This window comes from Girardinichthys multiradiatus, chromosome 22, assembly GCF_021462225.1.
Source record: "Girardinichthys multiradiatus isolate DD_20200921_A chromosome 22, DD_fGirMul_XY1, whole genome shotgun sequence".
NCBI lineage: Eukaryota > Metazoa > Chordata > Actinopteri > Cyprinodontiformes > Goodeidae > Girardinichthys > Girardinichthys multiradiatus.
In genome coordinates, this window is record NC_061814.1 from 35549245 (window position 1) to 35571941 (window position 22697).

Here is a 22697-nt window from a genome sequence, read left to right on the forward strand (position 1 = left end):
TTCATTTTCCAGCAGGACTTAGTATTCCCAGCAATGTCAAAACTACCAATACCTACTTTAATGACAATGGTAACACCAGCAGACTGGCCTGCCCTAAATCCTACAGAGAATCTATGAGCTCTTGTTAAGAGGAAGACACCAGAACCAACAATGCAGATGAACTGAAAGCCGTAATCAAATCATCTCGGGCTTCCTTAACACCTCAGCAGAGCCACAGGCTGATTGCCTCCATGCCACGCTGCATTAATTTAGTGTTTCATGAAAAAGGACCCTTGGACAAATATTTATTACATAAACATTTAGCTGCATATATCCCTGTTGCTTGTGCACCTATTTCTACAACACCTTTTCTTCCACCAAACTTTCCTATTAACACGCTTGGACACATATGTCTGTGAACAGCAAGCTTGTGAACAGCTTGGTTGTTGACCATAGCATGAAAATAATATTAACATTTTTGGATTACTGGTTTCATTGGTCTTAAGTAATATTAATATTTTCTGAGAAACTACATTTAGGGTTTCCATTAGCTGTAAGCCATAATCACCAAAATTAGCAGAAATAAATGCTTGAAATGTGTCGGCCTGTGTGTGATGGATTTATATAGCACATGGGTTTTACTTTTTTATATGATAAAATAAAATACCTTTTAGATGAAACCAATTAAAATGTAGCCACCTTTACAGATTGCAACTAGATGTGGATTAGAGTGACTTCAAGTTTTTTTTATTCTAATAGCCACGTATGTCTTTGTATTTCATAGCCTACGAGGTCGTCGTCTGAGAGCATTTGTTCTAGACCTGGTTCAAGCATACCTGGCTCACCAGGTCACACCATCTATGTAAGGGAATCCTGCTAAGCTGCTGTATCTATCTAAATATATTTAGTTCTAGAGTTTTAAACCCTAGTAATCTCCTTTTACTCTCGTATGTGTTTGACTTTCTTGTCTGTATTTGTCTCCTTAGGCAAAAGTAGACAATGAAATCCTTGACTACAGAGACCTAGCTGCCATTCCAAAAGTCAAAGCCATTTATGACATTGAACGCCCTGATCTTATTACTTATGAACCTATGTACACAACCTCCCTGGATGAGAAAGAGGAGAGACGAGAGTGTGTGGGAGAGGTAAATGCACCAACAGCATGCTCCTTGTTTTACTGAATAACACATAAATTACCAGCAACCCTAGTAAAGATAAGTTAAATGCCTTAAGGTCAATTCTGTAGTAGCATTAAATCACCTTGAACGAGTTAGAAAAATACATCTCTTAATTTACATAACACAGAAGCTCATTCCTATGAGCCACTCTCCAAAATGAGAAAAACGAGAGAACACACCATTCAAGTTGGGCATACTTCAAAAGTTAGGAAATAGTTACAAAAAATACCCTTTTTTCCAAAACTTTCAGCGGGACTCTAACCTGAAACAAATTTGAATCTAAACTTGCCTATATCTGCAATAATTTAACTGAAATCAGGGAATTTAGTCAGACGAGAGTGAGATGGAGTTTTTCAGCAGGTGGGAGCAGGTGGGTTGCTCCCACAGGTGGATCAAGGCTGAAACAAAGCATGAATATGTGAAGAAGCACCTTATGCCCACTTTTAGGTGCAGTGGACGAATCTGAGATTCTTTGGGCCTGTTTTGCTTCCAAAGACCCTTGGAACCTTGTTAAGGGGAATGGCATCAAGAACTTTTTGAAAGACCAGGAAAATATAAATAACACCTTTGCTTGAAAACTGGAAATGAGTTGACATTGGGTATTTCAGCCATGACCTAAAACATATGTAAATATGATACAAAATCAAGCTTCCTTCATGGTCATCTCAATCCATCCATCCACTCATACCTGAGCACAATTTATAGTATATAGTATATTTATAGTAGATATAAACACAAGACCTTGTTGCTGAAAGGCAACAGTGCTACCAACTATACACCCCCAGTCCCCAGAGCTAAATCCTGTAGAAACCATGCGTAGTGAGCTGAAAGGAAGTGAGCATAAGAGAGGCCCCAAGACTCTGAACTGACAAGATAGAGCTTGTAAAAATTACTAGTGAAAGATCCAACTCTCTTATCTATTATCTCTTATCTATCTTTATAATTACAACTTAAAGATTTTTCTAAATTTTCTATGTGAAATCATGCTACTCCAATAATTGTAGATTTCATCAAATTGAACAATACTTGAAACATTAAAGTAATCCTGTTTTTCTCTGAAAATACATATTTTTCTCCTGAAAGAAGTGTTTTGTTTTTCTCAGCTCCACTCCGTCAGAAGGGAGCGATCCCCGATGCCCGATGATAAGGTAAGATGCATCCTGGTGAGTCTTGTTAAAGTTGCAAAACCATTCCTAGACAAATGAAATGGAGGAAATATAAATCAAGGTTCAATTTTTATTTAATCTTTGGTTAAACAAACAGCTGTTGTAAATCAGAACTTTTTGATTGTTTTATTTTTCTAGTCCTCAAGAAACATGTCGCCAACACTGCCCGCCGAGGTGAGACGATCGTTTCTATTTGCTGTGTGCAATGCAGTGTAAATGACCCTACTAAAATATTTGTCAACCTGTGCCTGTGTGACAGAGTTTTTACGACAGGAGGGACCGCATTCTCCAAAGATCCACCAGTCAGGGCTCCATAGGGTCCCCAGTTTATAATCGTCATGGTTACACCCCCACCCTATCACGGTCACCTCAGCATTTTCACAGGCCTGGTGGGTACTTGAAGAGACTAACTTGTGAGTGTTTCTTCACATGTATTTTTAAAACAATGGATTTCAGGTACATTATGAGGTTGATCTTCTAGAAAATGATTCATGTTAATTTTCCCCATTGTAACTGAAAGGTCAGAGAGTTTGGGGAAATTTGGTCCAGTGAATCATCTGTGAGGCGTCAGTATGTTACCCCTGATGGATAGTCGTCATCCCAGTTTAGAGATTCAGGGGGAATTTTTTCTGGAGGTGTCAGGCTGAGGGTTGGTCTGTTTGGAGCCTTTTCCAGTAGCCGTTTGGAAACAAACCTCATAAACATTGTTTTCTGAACTCTGCTTTTATCTTACTTTAATGTAGAAATTAGACACATTTGACTTATGGTTATACCATACCATTTTGCCAAATAACTACTTTGGAATAAATTTTGTGTTTTCAGATGCACATTTTTGCTGGTCATATTTCCTATTTGGGCACATATAGCAGTTAATAAGCAATGTTAAATTTTATCAGTGTACTAAAAGTAATCCGTCTAATCTATATCCTAATCTGTCAAAACAGTCTGAATGATTTATTCTTTCCTCCACGCTGAAAAATCTTTATTACAAATTTGAAGAATCAAGGAAGATCTTTATTTTCTCATATTAGGATTTATTTAGCCTAAATAAAATAATAACGCATCAATTAATCTTTATGTTTATTATTAATCAAACTAATGTCTGCTCTCTAATATCTGCTAATTAGAAATAAAAGAAACATAACACTTAAATAGAACTACTAATTTGTAACCAATTCTAAGCCTAAATTGATTAAAATGTAACATTTATCAAGCTCTGTCTGTCTGGTGGTCACTATAAAAGGCAAGCGGTACTGGTTTCTCCTGGTGTTGGTTTTTGGGATGTTGGGAGGTTGTTCATTTTGAATTCAGAACATGGTGATGAACGTAAAGATAGTTACTGCTGATGCTGAGCATATCTAAAGGTAGAGGAAAAAATAAAAACTTTGTAGGAATTTCACAGACAAATATGGTGAAGCATATGTTCTTGCTGGGTTTTTTTTGTTCTGTTTATCTTCACTCTGTCTGTGTCTGAGAACTGAGGTGTCTTTGGAACTGGCAGCTTTGGAAAGAAGAAGCCGCCATGACAGCCTGATCAGCCAATCAGAGGTGAAGTTAAGGAAGTATGGAATTACACTATTCAGCCAGAAGGAAAAATGGATTCAACTGTTGTTTGTGACCACATTCTTAAGACTCAGGGGAGACTAAGAATGTAAACGGACTATCCTTATACATAAAGCTATCTTCAAACTCAGGCTGTCTCCACATTTTAGGTTTCAAACTTGTAATTATTCTTTTGAAAAAAAAAAAAAAGACGGTTCACATTCAGAATTCAACATAATCACTATTTAAAGTTAACCAATAATGGATCATTTAAAAAACTTTCATGAATTTTTAAATTGGCAAATTAACATTTCCTATAAGGGATAGTCTGATACATATTTATGGACATCCATACAAACCTCTTGTCTGAGCATAAAACTTTGAGGTGGAAGTGATTCCATCAGTGTGGCAAAAGGGGTTGTTAGGATTTACGCTGTGGTCCGTCAAGAATATTTTGAGGGGACTTTGTGAAAGTAATTAAATGCATGTGAAAGTTCAGTTCAGATTGGATCTCTACATACAAAAAGACCAAAACAGACGTCACCATGTTCAAATTTGTACCTGCCTTTGGGACATTTTGTACCGGCTTGCACAAACAATTCTTCAATGTAATTTCCTGTAATTACTCGTAGCTTTTTGTAAGGAAATGTAAATATGTGGCTCTAAAGAATGATATCTATCAGCAGTGGCTGTTCAGAATTATTTTGATTTGATGAGTGGCCTAATCCCTTATTTTTCATAGGACTTGACTTGTCCAAATAGTGATCAGTTAACAGTTAATGGTAATAAGAGAACAACACACAATTCATACATTAAATTTGAGCATTTTATGATTACGTAAGTAAATAAATTGAATTTATATAACACCTTTCACAGGTCAAAATACACAAAGAGCTTTACAAAGAAAACCAGGCATACAAAGACAGAAGGTAAAACATAAAACAAAAGAGATTTTGTAAACACTCATGATTTATCACCATATATCATCAAAATACCTTAATAACAAGAGAACTGATATAAACTGATATATAATGGTAAAGTTAATAGGCACCAAAAGGTATGTTTATGAATGGAAAATGGAAGTAAATTGGGGTGAAATGGACTACAGTATGAAATGATGGTGCAAATTGGTAAGGGAGCAGAATGACCCAGTTCCTTTGAAGTTCAACACTTGTTCTTTCTCTTAAATACTTCTTACTTTTCACTTTGTGTGTCCTTTATTTCTTTTCTAAATTTGACTCCTGTAATCCCCCCCCGCCCACCTCCACACACACACACACACACACACTGTCTCACCCTCTTACCTCCTCCTCCTCACATTGTCCACTTCTGCTGCCTTGTCCTGGGGTTCTTGGCCCCCTTTGCAGAAGCTCTGACTGGCATGCAGAAGCTCTGCTCCTCCCTGTGCAGTAACAGTGTGGGCTCCAGAAATAATGACTCTCGCCCCACCTCCCCTTTCAGACACCACTTCCTTCCCCATAGTCAAGGTAAGGGCCCTGATCCAAATGTATCCGACACCCAGCTTTGAAGCAACACATCAATTCCATTGTCAGTCAGATGGCCACCCCTCATCAGTTTGTCATCTGTCATTCCGGATCCATCTCCATATCCCGTCAGAACCACATCTGTTGCTTGTCTTGCAGCCAAGCCCTTACATTTTCACCAAAATCTACCACTTCCACTTTGACTAACACAAGTGCCAGACTCTTTGTGTTTGTGTTTAGTCACTTCTCATGCACTTTTGTAAAAATATGAAAGTGAAACACAAAGAGGGGTACTGTAAAACAGTGCCCTCCAAAAGTATGCATACCCATTTTAAGATTGTGTCGCATAGCAACCACAAACGTCAGTGTGTTTCATTGGGATTTTATGTCACAAACCAATAGAAAGAGGTACATAGCATACATGATTTTAAATGTTTTTTTAAAATGCATTTGTATTTATCGCCATTTGCTCTGATGTCCCTAAATAAAATCCATCACAACCAATTGCTGTAAGAAGGCACCTGTTTGTGATTTAATCTCAGTATAAATCCAGCTGTTATGTGAAGGCCTCAGAGGTTTGTTCATAAAGCATCATGAAAACCAAGGAACACGGCAAACAGGTCAGGGAGAAGGTTGTGGAGATGTTTAAAGTACGGTTAGGTCATGAAACAATATTCCAAGCGAATGGCACAACTGGAAACCTACCAAGACATGGCCATCCACGTAATGTAGCAAAAATGCCCACGGTAACTCTGGAGTAGCTGCTGAGATCCACGGCTGAGGTTGGAGAATCTGATTACAGGGCAAATATTAGTCATGTATTTCACATATGTGACCTTTATGGATAAATGGCAAGAAGAAAGCTGTTGTCCTGTACATGTAAAACACATTCCTAATACACCAACCCCACTATGAAACATACTGGTGGCAGTATCGTGCTGTGGGGATGCTTTTTCTTTGCCAGGGTCTAGGAAGCTGGTCAAAGCTGGGCAATCCTGGAAGAAAACCTTAAAAGCTGCAAAAGGCTTGAGGCTGGGGCAGAGATTCACCCTCCAACAGGGCAACGACCCTAAACATACAGCCAGAGTTACAATGGAATGGTTTAGACTGAAGCATGTCCATGGGTTAAGATGGCCCAGTAAAACTCGAGGCCTAAATCCAATTGGATCTCCATCTAAACTGACTGAGTTTAGCTTTTTTGCAATAAAGAATGAGCAAAAATATAGGTGTTTAGATGTGCAAAGCTGGTAGAGACATAGCCCAAAAGACAGCTGTAGTTTCAGCTAAAAGTAATTACTTCCGTTTTTTTCAGATTTTATGTAATTCTTTAATTAAAGGACCTGCTGAGGGCAATAGGTTGGAGATTTTTTAAGAGTATCAGAGTGAATGGGCGAAATAAAAATGCACATCACACTTTTCTTTTGTTAAGCAAAGTGAAAACCAAACATAGATTTTATTCATTTTACAATTTTAAAGTACTTAGTGCTGGTCTGTCACATACAATCCCAATGAAATACATTGGAGTTTGTGGCTGAAAGGTGAGAAAATGGTGCGAATACGTCTCCAAGCTACAGTGAAGGTTAGCTGTTGCCTGCTGTGAGGAATTGGCTTCTTCAATAAAAACTCCTGTGATCATTTATCATCACCTGAGCATTTTATTTCTGTTAGTTTGATCTGCGTCCATTCAGCTCCATTAACTGGATTTTTCAGAACCCAACAGAATGTGTCCCATTCCTTCAGCATCCCCTCACCTGGACATTTTGGTCCCTGTGTGTTGCATCATTCAGACTTTAGTGAACCTGCTCATGTTCTGTTCTCGGTTCTTCTCACTGGAGGCCCTGACCCATCGAGTGGCCGGAGTTCCCCCCTGCCGCTCAGGCCCGACAGCCGGCCGGTCACCCCGCCTCTCTCTCAGACCCCTAAACATTTCCACGTCCCAGGTAGGAGCTGGAGCGCACCCTGTCCCTGCTCATCCTGTTGGCTGTCTTTGTATTTCTGTTTGTTCTTTATCTTGATTGCTTTGTTTCATTCTTTCTTTTTTGTTGTCTCTCTCTACACCATAAATAATCAGTTTTTAACCCCTGTCTTTTATAGCCATAAAGATATGTGTAAAAAATGTTTTAAAAACATGATGTATAGTGCTGTGAAAAAGTATTTGCCCCCATACACATTCCTTCTGTTGTTGCTTTTTTGTCGCAGATCAATGTATCTGATAATCAAACTATTTTAATACCAAACAAATATAATCAGAGTAAATGCAAAAAACGGCTTTCAAAATGATGATTTCATTAATTAAGGGAAAAAAGTCAAAATAAAGTCATGATATTAAGAGAATGAAGTCTTAATAATACGTGAATAAAGTCATAATGAAACGGCTCCTCTTCCGCAAAAGAAGCATTTTCTTCCAAGTTTGTGTGGTGCTTTCTTCGAAACACACACAGTTGTTTGCACAATCATTTCAAAGTCTTGATACTGACAATAATTTGATCCTAATGTGCTAAAATATTAAGTATTTCCTTATTTCTGAAACCGAGACACAAGATGCCCAACATTCCTTTTTTTAATGCAAGGGGAACACTACGCATTCTTGTAAGAGTTCTCAAAAGAGTTACTACTTTATTCAATTAATATTATGAATTTATTCTCATAATTCCCCCCCCCCAAAAAAAAATGTCTTAGTCTGGCCATAAAACTCCATTGTAGCTTACTGCCTAACCTACAGAATAGCAAAAAAAAAAATCACGTAAACTGTTTGACAACATGAAGCAGGCTAAAAGATTTCAAAAAACAGGACATCGCGCTCTAAGCTAAGAAGATTCAAGGACAGATGAGGAAGTCATTGACATCTGTTAGTCTGTTAGAAGGCCAAATGAAGAAAACACGGAACATTTGTCAAGTGTGGGTGGCCTATCAAAATTACCCCAAGAGTGCACTGAAAACTCATCCAGGAGGTCACAAAAGAACCGAGAACCATATCTAAAAACCTGCAGATATAATTTACATGACTTTATCAGCTTTTCAGAAACAGAACCTCATACAGTCAAACAGTGTCAACAGTAGTTGTAGTGTGATTGTGGGGCCCGCTTTGCAGCTTCAGGACCTGGAAGACTTGTTCTAACTTAAGGAACCATTACTTGTGCCCCCTAGCAAAACATCCTAAGGGACAATGTTAGGCCATCAGTTAGTGACCATACTCAAGCGCACTTGGGTTATGCAGCAGGCCAATAATGCAAAGCACGCCAGAAAAACAAAAGAAAAGCTTTGGAGTGGCTTATTTTAAGTCCGGACTTAAATCTGTTTTAGCAGATGGTTTTCAAGTATTAACAGCCAGCTTACAGCCATAATACAGCAGCTCAAAAACATATCACAAACTCTTGATGGCAGATGAGGGAGGCTCAGCCAATTATTAGGTTTAGGAGATTAGGGAATTACTTTGTGGATAGGTTGGTCAGGATAGCTTTTTTTCCCTTTGATAAATAAAATTATCATTTTAAAACTGCTTTTTGTTTTTACTTAGGTTATCTTTGTCTTACATTAAAATTAGATTGATGATCTGAAACATTGAAGTGTGACAAAATAGCAAAAACACAGAATCACTGCATCTCTTGAGTATGTTTTTATGGGATTTTTAAACAGAATGGTGATTCCTTTCTAAATGCCTAAATTCCCCTCTGTATTTAATTGCTTTCAGATCAGGGGAGCAACATCTACAGAAAACCGCCCATCTACAAACTTCATGGTAACTTTCTACTTACTTTAGGATTTGCTTTGCAGAATAATAAAAAAATAAAAACACTCCCATATTAAGTAATTATTAAGACAGAAATGTTTTAAATATCAGTGATTCCCACCCTGGAGTATGTGCATCCAAAAGCTAAAAAGTAAATTAAAATGCAAACATTTTTGAATATGAAATATTAACAAAAGCCAATTTTGTTGAAAAAAGAAGTCAGCTAAACTCAGTTGACTCAGTGTGTTCATCTAACCATTGTCACCCTCAGTGTCAGTGTTATGTTTGAAGTCTGTCTCTAATCCTTTTCTGTCTGTAGTGTGCTTCTACTCTTGGTACTCTTTGCACTTCGTCCATCTCAACAAGTCCCTGTACTGGTGTGATTATCTATCTGATGAGACACTGTGTGAAACACTTGCTGAGTTGCAACCATAGGCGATAATGTTATTTCTTCAGGTTCAGCGTTGTGCAAGCTCACCATTAACAAGAACTAAATTCACAGGTTCAGTTCATGCAGGTTAAAACTAAATTAATTCACCTTCATAGTTCACCACCTAAATATCCGGACACACACAACCTAAACTAGTTCTTGCTCATAAGATTATGATAGTATGCAGCCTTTAATATATTGATTATCTCATCAGGGAGCATTTTCAACCTGGCCTTGCTAGCTTATTCACATCTGTTGATTTTGTCATATTGTCTTTGCTCACATGATTTGTATTTAGATTTAGTCAAATTCCTAATTGAACTGAAGAATTCACATATTTCTCTGCTTTTAATTGTCAAAAAGCAAAATGAGCCTGAACTTTTGGCTTTTGGCTTAAATTGGCCCAATAAGACTACATGTTGAACGTAGTTAAGCACATCAGCTAAAAATTAAAGATGAGATCTGAGCTGCTTTTTTTTGGTTGACCTACTTGTTTGATGGTCAGAGGGAAAAGTTAGAAGTTAGAAGTGACAAGGTGGACACAACTCTACTGAAATCCATCAGTTTAACAGTTAAAACTTTATTAAATTTCAAGTTTAACGTGGAGGAAGGTTTGTTTATTAATAATAGGTTCTGGCAGAGATAGATATGTGTGTTTAACATCTTAGTCACTAAGCTCTTACTTCCGAAGGGAGGTGTTTTGTTTTAGTTAAAGTAGAAAAGGTCAAAAAGGCTTGCTCTAAAGGTCTCTTGGGTTCCAGATTTTGTTCTCTTAAATAATTACACCTTCATCTCAATGAACTAGATTATCTGCACCAGCTTGTTTTAAGGCTCTGCGCAAAATGCAGTGACTTGTTGGGGAAAGTCATGTTTGCTTTGTGAACACATGACCCTGTACTGTATGATTGTGGTGCTAAGATATTTCCTTGTGGCTGAGACTGTGACCCAGACAATGATAGTTCAGTTCCCGTGGTTACCAACCTAGATACAGCTGCCCTAGCTCATCAAAGCAGGTCCGGTGAGGACATCATCAGATCCGCCACCTTCCCTGCAGCCCAAGCTCTCTCTCTGGACGACAGCTCCCAGAGTGAGGGCGACTGTTGGCCCCACTCGTTCGCTGTATTAGGTACAGTAGACTGCTGATGGGTGTTTTTGCACAGCTACCTCCTGGTGGTAAAATACACAGCTCACCCAGAACGAGCTCTGCTTGTTTCCTACCACCCAGCTTCCCTGCCTCCCTGCTTTAACCCAAATATAAAACATTATGTACACATCAATGTCGCCACCTAAGTTTTGCTTGCGCTGAGTGAAGGTGTGGTTGGTTTCTGTTGCGGTCATCTTTTTTTTTCTGCTTCAGGAAGTCTTGCTTTATTACATCAGCTACACACAACAGCTTTACAAATAACCTGGACAGAGATAACTGAGACTGACTTCAAACTTTTGTCTGTCTGTCTTACATTCTGTGCATTTGACATCCTCTAAATTGTGTAATTGGCTGTGATGTCTGTGTATCCAAATATTCCAACAAGTCTCTTGTTGTTTGTCTGTCTCGTCAGCTCTGTCTCAGACTTGTATTAAACCATCCACCTGTTAGTCATTGAGTTTGTGTATTTCTTACCGCTCCACACTCAGCCATGTTTGTTTTGTTTTTTTATCCTCCCAATCATACAACATACAGTTCTGGTAAGAAGTTGACATCCTCTCATCTTAGGTGTCATAATAATTACAGGCTTTTAAGTATTTATTTTAGCCATTCTTTTTCCCAGGTGGAACATAACACACAACCTCAATAATTTTTAAAAGCAGGAACTGGGAGTGCAAGTTTAACTTTATTGTTAATTTTCTCAAATTAGCAAAGGATCAAAATGATGCTCACAAGCTCAAACATGTACATACGCCTTCACTATTATTCAATTAAGTGATGCTTTTTGTAGCCGTTAACATTCTTCTGGGATGATTCTGCCTGGATGCTTGACTACCGTTTTTTGGCAGAATTGGTAGAGTTCATTTAAAATGGTTGGCACCGACCCAACTATTAGGCATAGATTAAGAATTATCAATAGGGCTGGGGTCAGGAGTTTGGGAAGGCAGTTCCAGAAGATTCATGTTAGCTTGCTTTAGCTATTTCATAATGTGTTTTAGTGTATGCTTGTGATCAATGTCATGCTGGAACACCTGCTGTATCAAGGTTTCAACCATCTGACCCAAACTGCCATGCTCCATAAAAAAAGAAATTGGTTATGATGTTCAGGAAATATCCAGGATCCCTCCCATGAACAGGAAATTTCTGGAACAACAGTGCCACTGTGTGAATCAAGTGGGAAGAGCTGGATCATTTCATTATCCTATGGACTTCATTCCACAGTCCAAAATTCTGCTTACTAAGTTAATTGGTCTGAGTGTGTGTCTACATTGCCCTTTCATAGACTGGTGGCCTGTCTCATGTTCATATGGATTGATGATTTCTGTGCCACTAATCACCTTCCTAGCATTTAAGTCTCAGGTTTTCAGTAGTTCCTCGTCAGATCCTTCTGTTTCCTGGCATCTTAGCACTCTGTTGCAATGAAGTTCCCTTCATGTTTCACCCTGTGTTCCTGTAAGTTTGACACTTTTGCTCATTAAATCATTTTCAAATGAGACTGCCTTCCTCCCTGTCCGCATTTGGGCCTGACTCCACTACAACAAAACCTGACAGCCCACATGGACAAGCAAAATACCTTCAGGTGAAGTGCTTTATGTTCAGACGACACAAGGATTGAGCTCTTTGGCCACAATGACCAGATGCTCAAACCCAAGAATAGTGTACCATCTGTCAAGCATGGTAGTGGCAGCATCATGCTGTGGGACGGATTTCAACTGAAACTCCAATCAAATGCTAACAGGTTGAAACTTGGATGGAACTGGGTGTCTTACCAGGGCAAGAATCACAAACACGGATTAAAACTGGAAAGTGAAGCACGCTAACATTAAATTTCTGGAATAGCTCCAACTTCAACCATATTAAAAAGTTATAGACTATGCTTAAAAGCAAAGTCTGTACCAAAAAAAACACCCAATTTAAATTAGCTCTATCAACTATGTCAAGAACATAGATACAATTTTCAGCCAAATTATAGGTGTAGTTAATTTTTATTTTTGAGCCTGCATATTTAATTTGACAAAATGCACTCTAAATTCAAACTCATTCTCCCAATTCTTGTTTTTAAAAATTAGTTTGTTTGGTGTTATGACTCCACGCTGGAGAAAATATGGTTCAAATAAATAAGAAAAGACCTAAATATGCCCTTGATGAGTGAATGTAAACTTTTGACTGGAAGTGTCTGTAATGCTTGGTTACCTTAAAATATGTCTAATAAGTTCTGTCCTATGTGTAACTGTGTTTGTTAACTTTTCTTGGTGCCTTTAGGTTTAGAAGCAAGGAGGAGATCAAGAGAAGACGAGGAGGATGAGGCTTTGAAGAGAAAGCAACTTCAGGAAGAACATCTTAGTAAGGTTGGTCTATATTTAATATTAATATTTATTTTTTGTAAATGCACTTACCATGTACTGTACCGCTGTCTTAATTTATTATGGGAAGTAATTTGTTATTCCATTAATGTTTCGTTTTGACTGTGTGCTATTGTGCAGATCCAATCTGGTCTGGGGAAGCTCATTCTGAAGGAGGAGATGGAAAAAGAGCAGATCAGGGAGCGGCACGCACGCAGCCTCTCTGCTCAGCGCTACGATCCCAAAATGAACAGCTGTGATGCAGGTAGCCAGGAACAGCCTCCTCAGCTAGTTTACTCTAGATTTGTCAGCAATGTACCTTAGCAGAACATCCATACTGTAAATGTATGGTTTTGTTTTAAAGTAGAATAGCTGCATTATAAACATCATAGATCAGAATTTTCCGCTTTGTTATAAGTATATTGAATATTATTTACGTTTCAGATCCAACGTCTCCAACCAAGACCAACTCCCTGCCTGGTTATGGACGGAATGGCCTGCATCGGGTAAGAAAAAACAGACATGCTGCTGTTACATAAAAAATAAAGCATGTCGCAAAAGCCTTCATCCACCATTTTGTTCATTTTTCATTATTTACAACCACATACCTTAATGTATTAGATTGAAATTGTTATGTTATAGACATAATTGTGAAGTGGAAGAAAAATCTTTCATGGTTTTCAAAATTTTTGCTAAGAAAAAACTGTCTTTTGTAGATTTATAATCAACCTTCCCGAGTTAATATTTTGTAAAACCCATTTTGGCTGCAGTTACAGCTGCAGATCCTTTGGGGTAAGTCTCTACCAGCTTTGCACATCCACTGACAGAAATTTGTACCTATTAATTTTTTGCAAAAGTGCTTAAAGTCAGTCAGATTGGAAGGACAGCAACAGTAAAGCTGGGGACACACTACACGGCTATGACGGTCGTGACAGATTTTGGATCACATACTTAAAAACTGGACCTCCAGCTGGATCACAGAATAGAGCATTTATAAGACCACCTAAAGCCAACTGAACAAGTCACACTCTCGTGGAAACTCCTGCAAGGGCAACAGTTTAAAGTCACAAACATACCAGTAGGTGGCGCTCATAGACGATATTCTCAGAAATGGGGCAGGTTATATTTCTGTACTCCCATAAAATGAAAGAGATGAAATTTAAAATGTGTGAAGTTAAACCTACAAGTGAATATGATTTGCATAGTCTTGACTGTATTCTTTGTTACACTCAGCTTGGGAGTTTTGGAACATTTACTTTTGTCTGATTTCTTTGTGGGTTTTGAAAAGACTGAATGTTGGCAGTAACCTAAAAATCTTAAAATATCAAAAATTATTTCTATCTAAACAGACTACAATGTAATGTTTGGGCTTGATTGTACGAGAAGGGCCGGGGTGCGTTTGCTTGTTGCCCCCCAGCTCAGCCGTCCTGTGTTGGGGTTTACCCCAGTGGATGAGAGGGTCGCATCCCTGCACCTTCGGGTTGGGGAACAGGTCTCTGAATGTCATTTCGGCCTACGGACTGAGTGGCAGTGCATAGTACCTGGCCTTCTTGGCATCCCTGTCAGGGATGCTGGATAGTGGCCCTCCCGGAGACTCCATTATTCTGCTGGGGGACTTCAATGCCCACGTGGGAAAGGGCAGTGACACCTGGAGAGGCGTGATCGGGAGGAATGGCCTCCCCAATCTGAATCCGAGTGGGTTTTGTTATTGGACTTCTGTGCTAGTCACTCATTGTCCATAATGAACACCATGTTCAAACATAAGGGTGTCCATCAGTGCACTTGGCACTAGGACACAGGTCAATGATTGACTTTGTTGTCGTATCATCAGACCTTCGGCCGCATGTTTTGGACACTCGGGTGAAGAGAGGGGCTGAGCTGTCCACTGATCACCACCTGGTGGTGAGTTGGATCTGCTGGAAGAGGAGAAAGCCGGACAGACTTGGCAAGCCCAAGCGCATAGTGAGGGTATGCTGGGAACATCTGGCGGAGCCCTCGGCCAGGGATGTATTCAACTGCCACCTCCGGGAGAGCTTTGACCAGATTCCGGGAGATGTTGGAGACATAGAGTCCAACTGGACCATGTTCTCCGCATCTATTGTCGATGCTGCTGCCTGCTGCGGCTGTAAGGTCTGTGGTGGCTGTCGTGACGGCAAGCCCCGAACCCAGTGGTGGACACCGGCAGTAATGGACGCTGTCAAGCTAAAGAAGGAGTCCTAACGGCTGTGATTGGCTTGTGGGACTCCTGAGGCAACTGACATGTACCGTGAGGCCAAGCGTGTCATGGCTCGGGCTGTGGCAGAGGCAAAAACTCGGGCCTGGGAGGAGTTCGGTGAGGCCATGGAGAAGGACTACCGGTTGGCCTCGAAGCAATTCTGGCAATCTGCCCTGGTGGAAACAGAGGCTGGGGACTCGAGGTTAGACTATTTCATTAACCAGGCTGAAGGTTGCCGAGGTGGTTAAAAAGCTCCGTGGTGGCAGGGCTTCAGGGGTGGATGAGATCTGCCATGAGTACCTCAAGTCTCTGGATGTTGTGGGGCTGTCATGGTTGACACGCCTCTTCAATATTGCGTGGCGGTCGGGGACAGTGCCTCTGGACTGGCAGACTGGGGTGGTGGTCCCCCTTCATAAGAAGGGTGACCAGAGAGTGTGTTCCAACTACGGGGGGATCACACTCCTCAGCCTCCCTGGTAAGGCCTACGCCAGGGTATTGGAGAGGAGAGTCCGGCCGATAGTCGAACCTCGGCTTCATGAGGAGCAGTGTGGTTTTTGTCCCGGCCGTAGAACACTGGACCAGCTCTATACCCTCTACAGGGTACTCGAGGGTTCATGGGAGTTTGCCCAACCGGTCCACATGTGTTTTGTGGACCTGGAGAAAGCATTTGATTGTGTCCCTCGTGATGCCCTGTGGGGGGTGCTCCAGGAGTATGGAATCGGGGGCCCTTTATTAGGGGCCATCCGGTCTCTGTACAAGCGGAGCAGGAGTTTGGTTCGCATTGCCGGCACTAAGTCGGACGTGTTCCCGGTGCATGTTGGACTCCGGCAGGGCTGCTCTTTGTCACCGGTCCTGTTCATAACTTTTATGGACAGGATTTCTAGGCACAGCCAAGGGTCGGAGGTGGTCTGGTTTGGGGACCAGAGGATTTCGTCGCGTCTTTTTGCAGATGACGTGGTCCTGCTGGCCCCCTCTAGCCAAGACCTACAGCATACACTGGGGCGGTTCGCAGCCGAGTGTGAAGCGGCTGGGATGAAGATCAGCTCCTCCAAGTCCGAGGCCATGGTTCTCGACTGGAAAAGTGTGGCTTATCCTCTTCAGGATGGAGGGGAGTTCCTGCCTCAAGTGGAGGACTTTAAGTATTTCAGGGTCTTGTTCACAAGTGAGGGAAGAATGGAGTGGGAGATCGACAGACGGATCGGTGCGGCTGCCGCAGTAATGGGGGCAGTGTGCTGATCCGTTGTGGTGAAGAGAGAGCTGAGCCGAAAAGCGAAGTTCCCGATTTACCGGTCGGTATACATTCCTACCCTCATCTATGGCCATGAACTTTGGGTCATGACCGAAAGAACGAGATCCCGGATACAAGCGGCTGAAATGAGATTCCTCCGTAAGGTGGCCGGGCACTCCCTTAGAGATAGGGTGAGGAGCTCGGCCATCCGGGAGGGGCTCGGAGTAGAGCCGCTGCTCCTCCACATCGAGAGGAGCCAGTTGAGGTGGCTCGGGTATCTATACCGGATGCCTCCTGGACGCCTTCCTTGGGAGGTGTTCCAAGCACGTCCCACCGGGAGGAGGCCCAGGGGACGGCCCGGACACGCTGGAGGGACTATGTCTCTCGGCTGGCCTGGGAACACCTTGGGCTCCTCCTGAATGAGCTAGAGGAGGTTTCTAGGGAGAGGGATGTCCGGGTGTCTCTGCTGAGTCTGCTGAGTCTGCTGCCCCTGCGACCTGGTCCCGGATAAAGCGGAAGACAACGAGTACGAGTACAAGTGTACGAGAAGGAATTTATAATAAATAGTTTTATTCTGTGTGGAAAATATTTCATTCAGAAACGTCAGTTTCATGCAATTAAATTGCATTACTCAAAGCGATGTGCAGTATGTGAATTCCTTGGTTATTTCAATAAGACCCTTCATCATTTACTGTATTTTAACCCTAAATTTTCATTAACTGAGGTCGGGTCGATTCCCCTCTCACACTAACAAATTTTTTGTGACGTCTCGCCCTGCCAACTGACTGCAACTAGTACAGACTGATGCCGATGTTCCCCAAATGGGAATCAGAGATAAAATTGGGCAAGAAAATCGTGTGGTGTGTCCCCAGCTTAAGTTGCTTTGTTCACCAACATGTTTCACAGTCATTCTAAAGCATAAATCTGTTCTGATCTAAACCATTGCATCAAAGCTGCATTTCTGTAATTGCAGTGGGAAGTGGCTTTACAAAGTATAAATTATTACACTTTTCAGATCTGTATTTTTAAAAAATGTATGAAAAGACGTATGAAAACCTTTGCAAGGCACTGGGGAACATGGACTGAAACCCCCAGAGAACACATTTCCGCCATTCTAACAAGCTGTTGTCTCTGTTTTTGCAGCCTCAGTCTACAGATTTCACCCAATATAACAGCTATAGTGACATGTGTGGTGGAGGAAGAGGTGAGCACTTCAAACAGAACAAAGCCACGCAAAAAACGTTTCACCAGAGCTATTCGGCATTAGAACTTGCTTGTAATACGTACATATACACAGACATGCAGTTTGAAATATTGAAATTGTTGTAGATAAAAGCAGCCTTGCAGGGGACTCGAAAGTAAACCATTAACTGTGAGTCTCATTCTCTGTCCCATTTTGTCCTGCAGAGTTTCAGGTATGTCTCTCATCTGCTTTTATTCACATGGCATGCCTCCTCATCTTTGCATCATATACTATGCTTGGGAATTGCAAGAGACACCTTACCCTGAATGCACACCACCCACTCATGCTCCCTGCTTGCATCACTGTTTGGATTAATTTCAACTACAGGGCATATCCTGCTGTGGTTTCAAATAGAAATAAGAAGCAAACACACATATGCCCAGTAGCTGAACAACTATACTTGTAAATGCAATGTACAACCATTGCCTTATGTCTTGTTCTGTGTTGTTTATCAATGTGATGACTCAAGCTACATGTCAAACTTGTTTATTTAAATGAACTACAGACAAAAACAACCACTGTACATCTAGGAAACCTGTAAACGACTACCCATCTTTAAGACTAATTCGGAAACAGCTACTTGCTCCATCCAGTAAAAACTGCACCCACTGTCATGAGTGGACATCTATTCATGCCATAAACCTTGCAGTCCCTTTCCACTATATTACATGTGTATATGTTCTGTTCTATAGCACATTAAGGATGGCCGTGCAGCACTTGCAAGGATGGACAGGGGAGTATCTATGCCTAATATGTTGGAACCAAAAGCAAGTATCTTCTTCTTTTTGCACCAGTTACAAATGAGATACATTAAAAAAATAGTACAATGTAAAAAACATAGTACAGTGTCTCATCTTTGATTGTATTTTAATGTTTATAGCGAATTTAGAAATGTTGTGCCTTGCAGAAGCATTCAAACCCCTTGAGCTTATTCACCTTTTGTCCCAATTACAATTACAAACTTCTATGTATTTTATTAGGATTTTATTTGATGGAGCAACACAAAGTGGTGCATAATTGTGAAGTGGAAGGAAAATGATATATGGCTTTCTATTGTTTCAAATACAAAAAAGTACAGCATGCATTTTTATCCAACCCCCTTTCCTCTGATGCCCCTAAATAAAATACAGTGCAACCAGTTGTCTTCCAAAGTCACCTAATTAGTAGATAGAGTACACTTCTTTGTAATTTAATCTTTGTATTTTTAAATAAAATGTTTTTTCTATAAAAATTAATGTGGCAATTAAAAACGTGACCAGCATTAAAATACAATTCATTGAAGAATAAAAAAAATATTCTTGCTAAATTTGTAAAAGCAGCTATTATGGATAATCCAAAACTAAAAATGAAGACTACAAGAAAAAGTAAGAGTAAAACAACAATGTAGTGTTTAAAGAAACGAGTAAGATCACATAAAATTTAGAGGGAAAAAATTTAAGCATGACTGAACAAACAACATGGAGAACACGGAACACACCAGACAGTTCAGGGATAGTTTGTGAGAGGTTTGCATGAAAAACACTATGTTTTGGGGGGGACCAACCCTGAACAACTCTCTGAACTCACCATACCCACACTTAAACATGGTGGGGGCAGCATCATGCTGCGGGGATGTTTTTCTTCAGCAGATAAAGGAAATATAGGACAGTTCTGGAAAAAAAAACTTGTTTTAAATTTCAAAACCTTCAGATTGGGCCACAAGGCTACAACTGAATGGTTTAGAATCAACACACATTTATGTGTTACAGTGGTCTGGTCAAAGTCGAGATCCAATCCAATTTAGAATTTTTGGCACAACCTGAAATTGCTGTTGACAGCCACTGTCCGTCCAGCATGATTGAGGTTGAGCACAACTTTCAGTGTCTAAATGAACCAAATTAGTAGAGACATACCCAAAAACACTAGTACCTACAATCACGGGCAGGTGGTTTAACAAAGTATTGACTGAGGGTGTTTGAAAACAAATGCACGCTTCATTCATCTCCCCATCATCTCTTTCCAACTTCCCTGTCAATGCTGAAGTGAAGGGTCCCACAGCATGATGCTATCACCACCATGTTTCACCACTGGATGCTGTGTTTGACTTTGACTGGGTCATTCTAACACATCAGTGCAGTCTGATCTAAACCTTTCCATTGTAGCTGCAGCTACTTCAATTGCAGCAAACAGTGGTTGTACAAAGTATTGGCTCAGAGAGCGATGGTATACAGATGCATGCACAAAACAGTTTTCAGATTTTTAATTGTAAACAAAATAAAAAATAAACATTTAGTATTTTTTTAACTAACCCTATTATTAATATGTAAAACTTTCTCTATCACATCAAATCAAATTAAATCTTAGAACACATTTAAGCTTGCGTGGTTGTAATGTTTCAAAATGTGAAAAAGTTCAATGGGTAGGGTTACTTTTGCAAGGGACTACATTTAAGAGACAAGTGGGCTAAATGTAGATCAGGTGAGCACAGTTTAGGCAGGAATATAAAGCAAAAAAAATGTATTTAACGAAAAAGAAAAGACTCACTTTAGCTGGGTTCTTTATTCAGCATGCCGCTCAAGGAGCTGTCGAGTCACTCAAGCGCTGATAGCATGCTGGCTTCTTCATGCTCATCTGCACATGGCTTTGACCCAAAGTGACTGGATACTGTATACAACATACAGTGTAAAAATCCAGTCTGTCATCCAAACAACTCATATCACTATATACTGTGAATGTAGTGTAAGGACATTACTGTGTGGATATGAGTTGGTCAGGGGCTTTAAAGAGCTTCAATTTGCTTATTATTAAGCATCTTAGATGGGATTAAGATTGGTTAGTTTCTTCCTTAGTTAGTTGGAAAAATACCAGCACCTGAAATTTCCAGGACAATCGTTCCCTTGAGGATTCATTTGGCCTACATTAAATATGTAGGTCTCCTTTTTTTTTAGTTTGCATTAAATATTAAATGCATCTAAAAATATAGCCTGTTACATGAGTTTGAAGTCATTTTTCCTCCTTTTTATCTGATTGTTTGCATGTTTGAGGACTAACAAATAGTGCACATCAAAGCACCTGCATTTCCTGAATATCCTTAACAAAGCAAACCCAGTCAGCCTCCTGTCACATACCTGCTCTCCCACCTTTTCTCACAGTCAGAATTACCCAAAAATTACAAATTTGGTATATTTGTTTGATAATATCTGTAAGTTTTTGTGGCTTAGCTCAAGCTTTTATCTGTTTAATGATGCATGTCTCCTTCTGAAGGTGTATCCCTATGAAATGCTCATGATAACCAGTAGAGGGAGAGCTAAACTGCCAAGGGATGTGGACAGAACCAGACTGGAGGTATCAGTTTTCCTCCTGATGCTCCTCAGTTAACACTGCATTTTGATTTTGTGTAACCATCATTGTTACACAAACTTACATCTGTAGCGAAGAACATGCAGTATCAGTTGCTTCTTGTCATTTTTGCAGCAAACCTTTTTGTTACAGCTTTGTTGCTAACTGAGAACCCCTCACCCCTTCCCCCTTCCTTTGTTTTTTCTCCACCGTTGTTCTCAATTCTAGCGCCACTTAGCACCCGAAACGTTCTTTGAGATCTTTGGAATGGAGATCCAGGAGTTTGACAGGCTTCCCCTGTGGAAACGCAACGACATGAAAAAGAAGGCCAAGCTCTTTTAGCAGTTCTTTTCTAATTTATAGCATGCATTATTCTGTACATACAATCAGATAGCACACAATTGTAATGTAGTCGTAGGTTCTGGGTTTTTTGTTTTCTTTTTTTTTTTTTTATTATGTCGCCTGGATATACCTGGGAATACCACGAAATGGACTGATGTTGAGATGATGGACTTTAACAATGAATGGAAAGTTCTTCCATGTTCAAAAATGACAAAGAATGATGAGAAGGGTCAACATTTGTTTTTTTTTGTTGCTTTGACTGCACTTATTTTACCTCCTGCTTTGCTTTAAGTGAACATCCTTCCTTAACGTTACTGCTTGTTTCTCCCTATTTGTTGCTGCTGATTCCCGTGGAACTTTGTAATTATAGTAGACCATCATGGCACCATCACAAAAATCCCCTTGACTGCAGCTCGAATGTGTTTCAGCTTTTTCTTTTGCTTGGGCTGGAACCGTTTTAGCCCAATGTTTTCAAGAATTGGCTCAGTGAGTCTTTTGAAATACGATAAATCGAGAAAAGCCTGTGGGAATACGGTCGGCACACCTACCAACTGTTCGACTGGATCTACGTGGAAATGAATCCTCCAAGAAGCGGCATATCACCAGTCTTATCCCACCCCTGGCTTTTGTGCATACAAAATGTTCATCTGAATGGACAAAATAAAACAAGTCTCTTTTCTCAGGCTCTCATAAACAAAGTTAGACACTTTCCCTTTACTTATATTTGGAAGTACAAATATTATATTTTATGGCTGTTTCCAACATATTTAACATTCAAATAGATACAACCCTGTACTTCAAGAAACAACTGTATTTGAAAGTATTGTTTTATAAATAGGAAAAAACACACTGCCATTTGTTGTATTGAAATCTAAGCCAATAAAGCTTTAAATTGCCATGAACCATGCACATTGACCCTCTGCCACCCCAAGGTTACACCCAGCCTCCTTTCTGCTCAGTGTTTTCTGTTTCCACTTGATGTGGACGTTAGGGGATGTAGCGCAGGTTGGGAAGTGATCATAGAACTAAAATCTTTGTCAGAAGTCTTCATTTAACTTTATTTTATAAATGTTACAGTATTGAGATCCCATTTGTCATTGCAGTTTTTTCACTGAGTTTTCTGGCTGACACTTTTGTGAACTTTGCGCTATTTCACCCACTCACATATAAAGAAAAAATCTTCAGCTGATTTAGGACAGGACAGCTCTGACTTCACACATCTAGACCTTTTATACTTTTCAAAATATTTACCTTGTTATGAAAGAAATGTTCACATGCAAAATATTAGAAATCTTTAAGCTGCTGCATATGTGGCATATGTAAAATGTGAGGAAATGAAGCTCAATTTGTGGAATG

The 22697-nt window shown here is 40.1% G+C and overlaps 1 protein-coding gene across 18 annotated transcripts in view; it reads left to right on the forward strand.

Annotated features, from left to right (window-relative positions):
• LOC124858653 (actin-binding LIM protein 1-like) overlaps positions 1-22243 on the forward strand; it is an 89331-nt gene extending 67088 nt beyond the window's left edge. For 5 of the 18 annotated variants that reach the window (XM_047350761.1, XM_047350758.1, XM_047350753.1 and 2 more), the window contains 17 exons: positions 764-841; positions 966-1124; positions 2261-2305; positions 2462-2497; positions 2583-2712; positions 5233-5352; positions 7185-7289; positions 9041-9088; positions 10495-10635; positions 12916-13001; positions 13137-13260; positions 13440-13501; positions 17582-17642; positions 17846-17853; positions 18374-18448; positions 20925-21005; positions 21228-22243. In XM_047350761.1, coding sequence (XP_047206717.1) covers positions 764-841; positions 966-1124; positions 2261-2305; positions 2462-2497; positions 2583-2712; positions 5233-5352; positions 7185-7289; positions 9041-9088; positions 10495-10635; positions 12916-13001; positions 13137-13260; positions 13440-13501; positions 17582-17642; positions 17846-17853; positions 18374-18448; positions 20925-21005; positions 21228-21341 — 1473 coding nt within the window. In that variant the 3' untranslated portion in view covers positions 21342-22243. Of the gene's footprint in view, positions 1-763; positions 842-965; positions 1125-2260; positions 2306-2461; positions 2498-2582; positions 2713-5232; positions 5353-7184; positions 7290-9040; positions 9089-10494; positions 10636-12915; positions 13002-13136; positions 13261-13439; positions 13502-17581; positions 17643-17845; positions 17854-18373; positions 18449-20924; positions 21006-21227 lie in introns of those variants that run through there. The other 13 variants (XM_047350767.1, XM_047350756.1, XM_047350765.1 and 10 more) reach the window with 7 other exon arrangements.
• Positions 22244-22697: the final 454 nt, after the last annotated feature.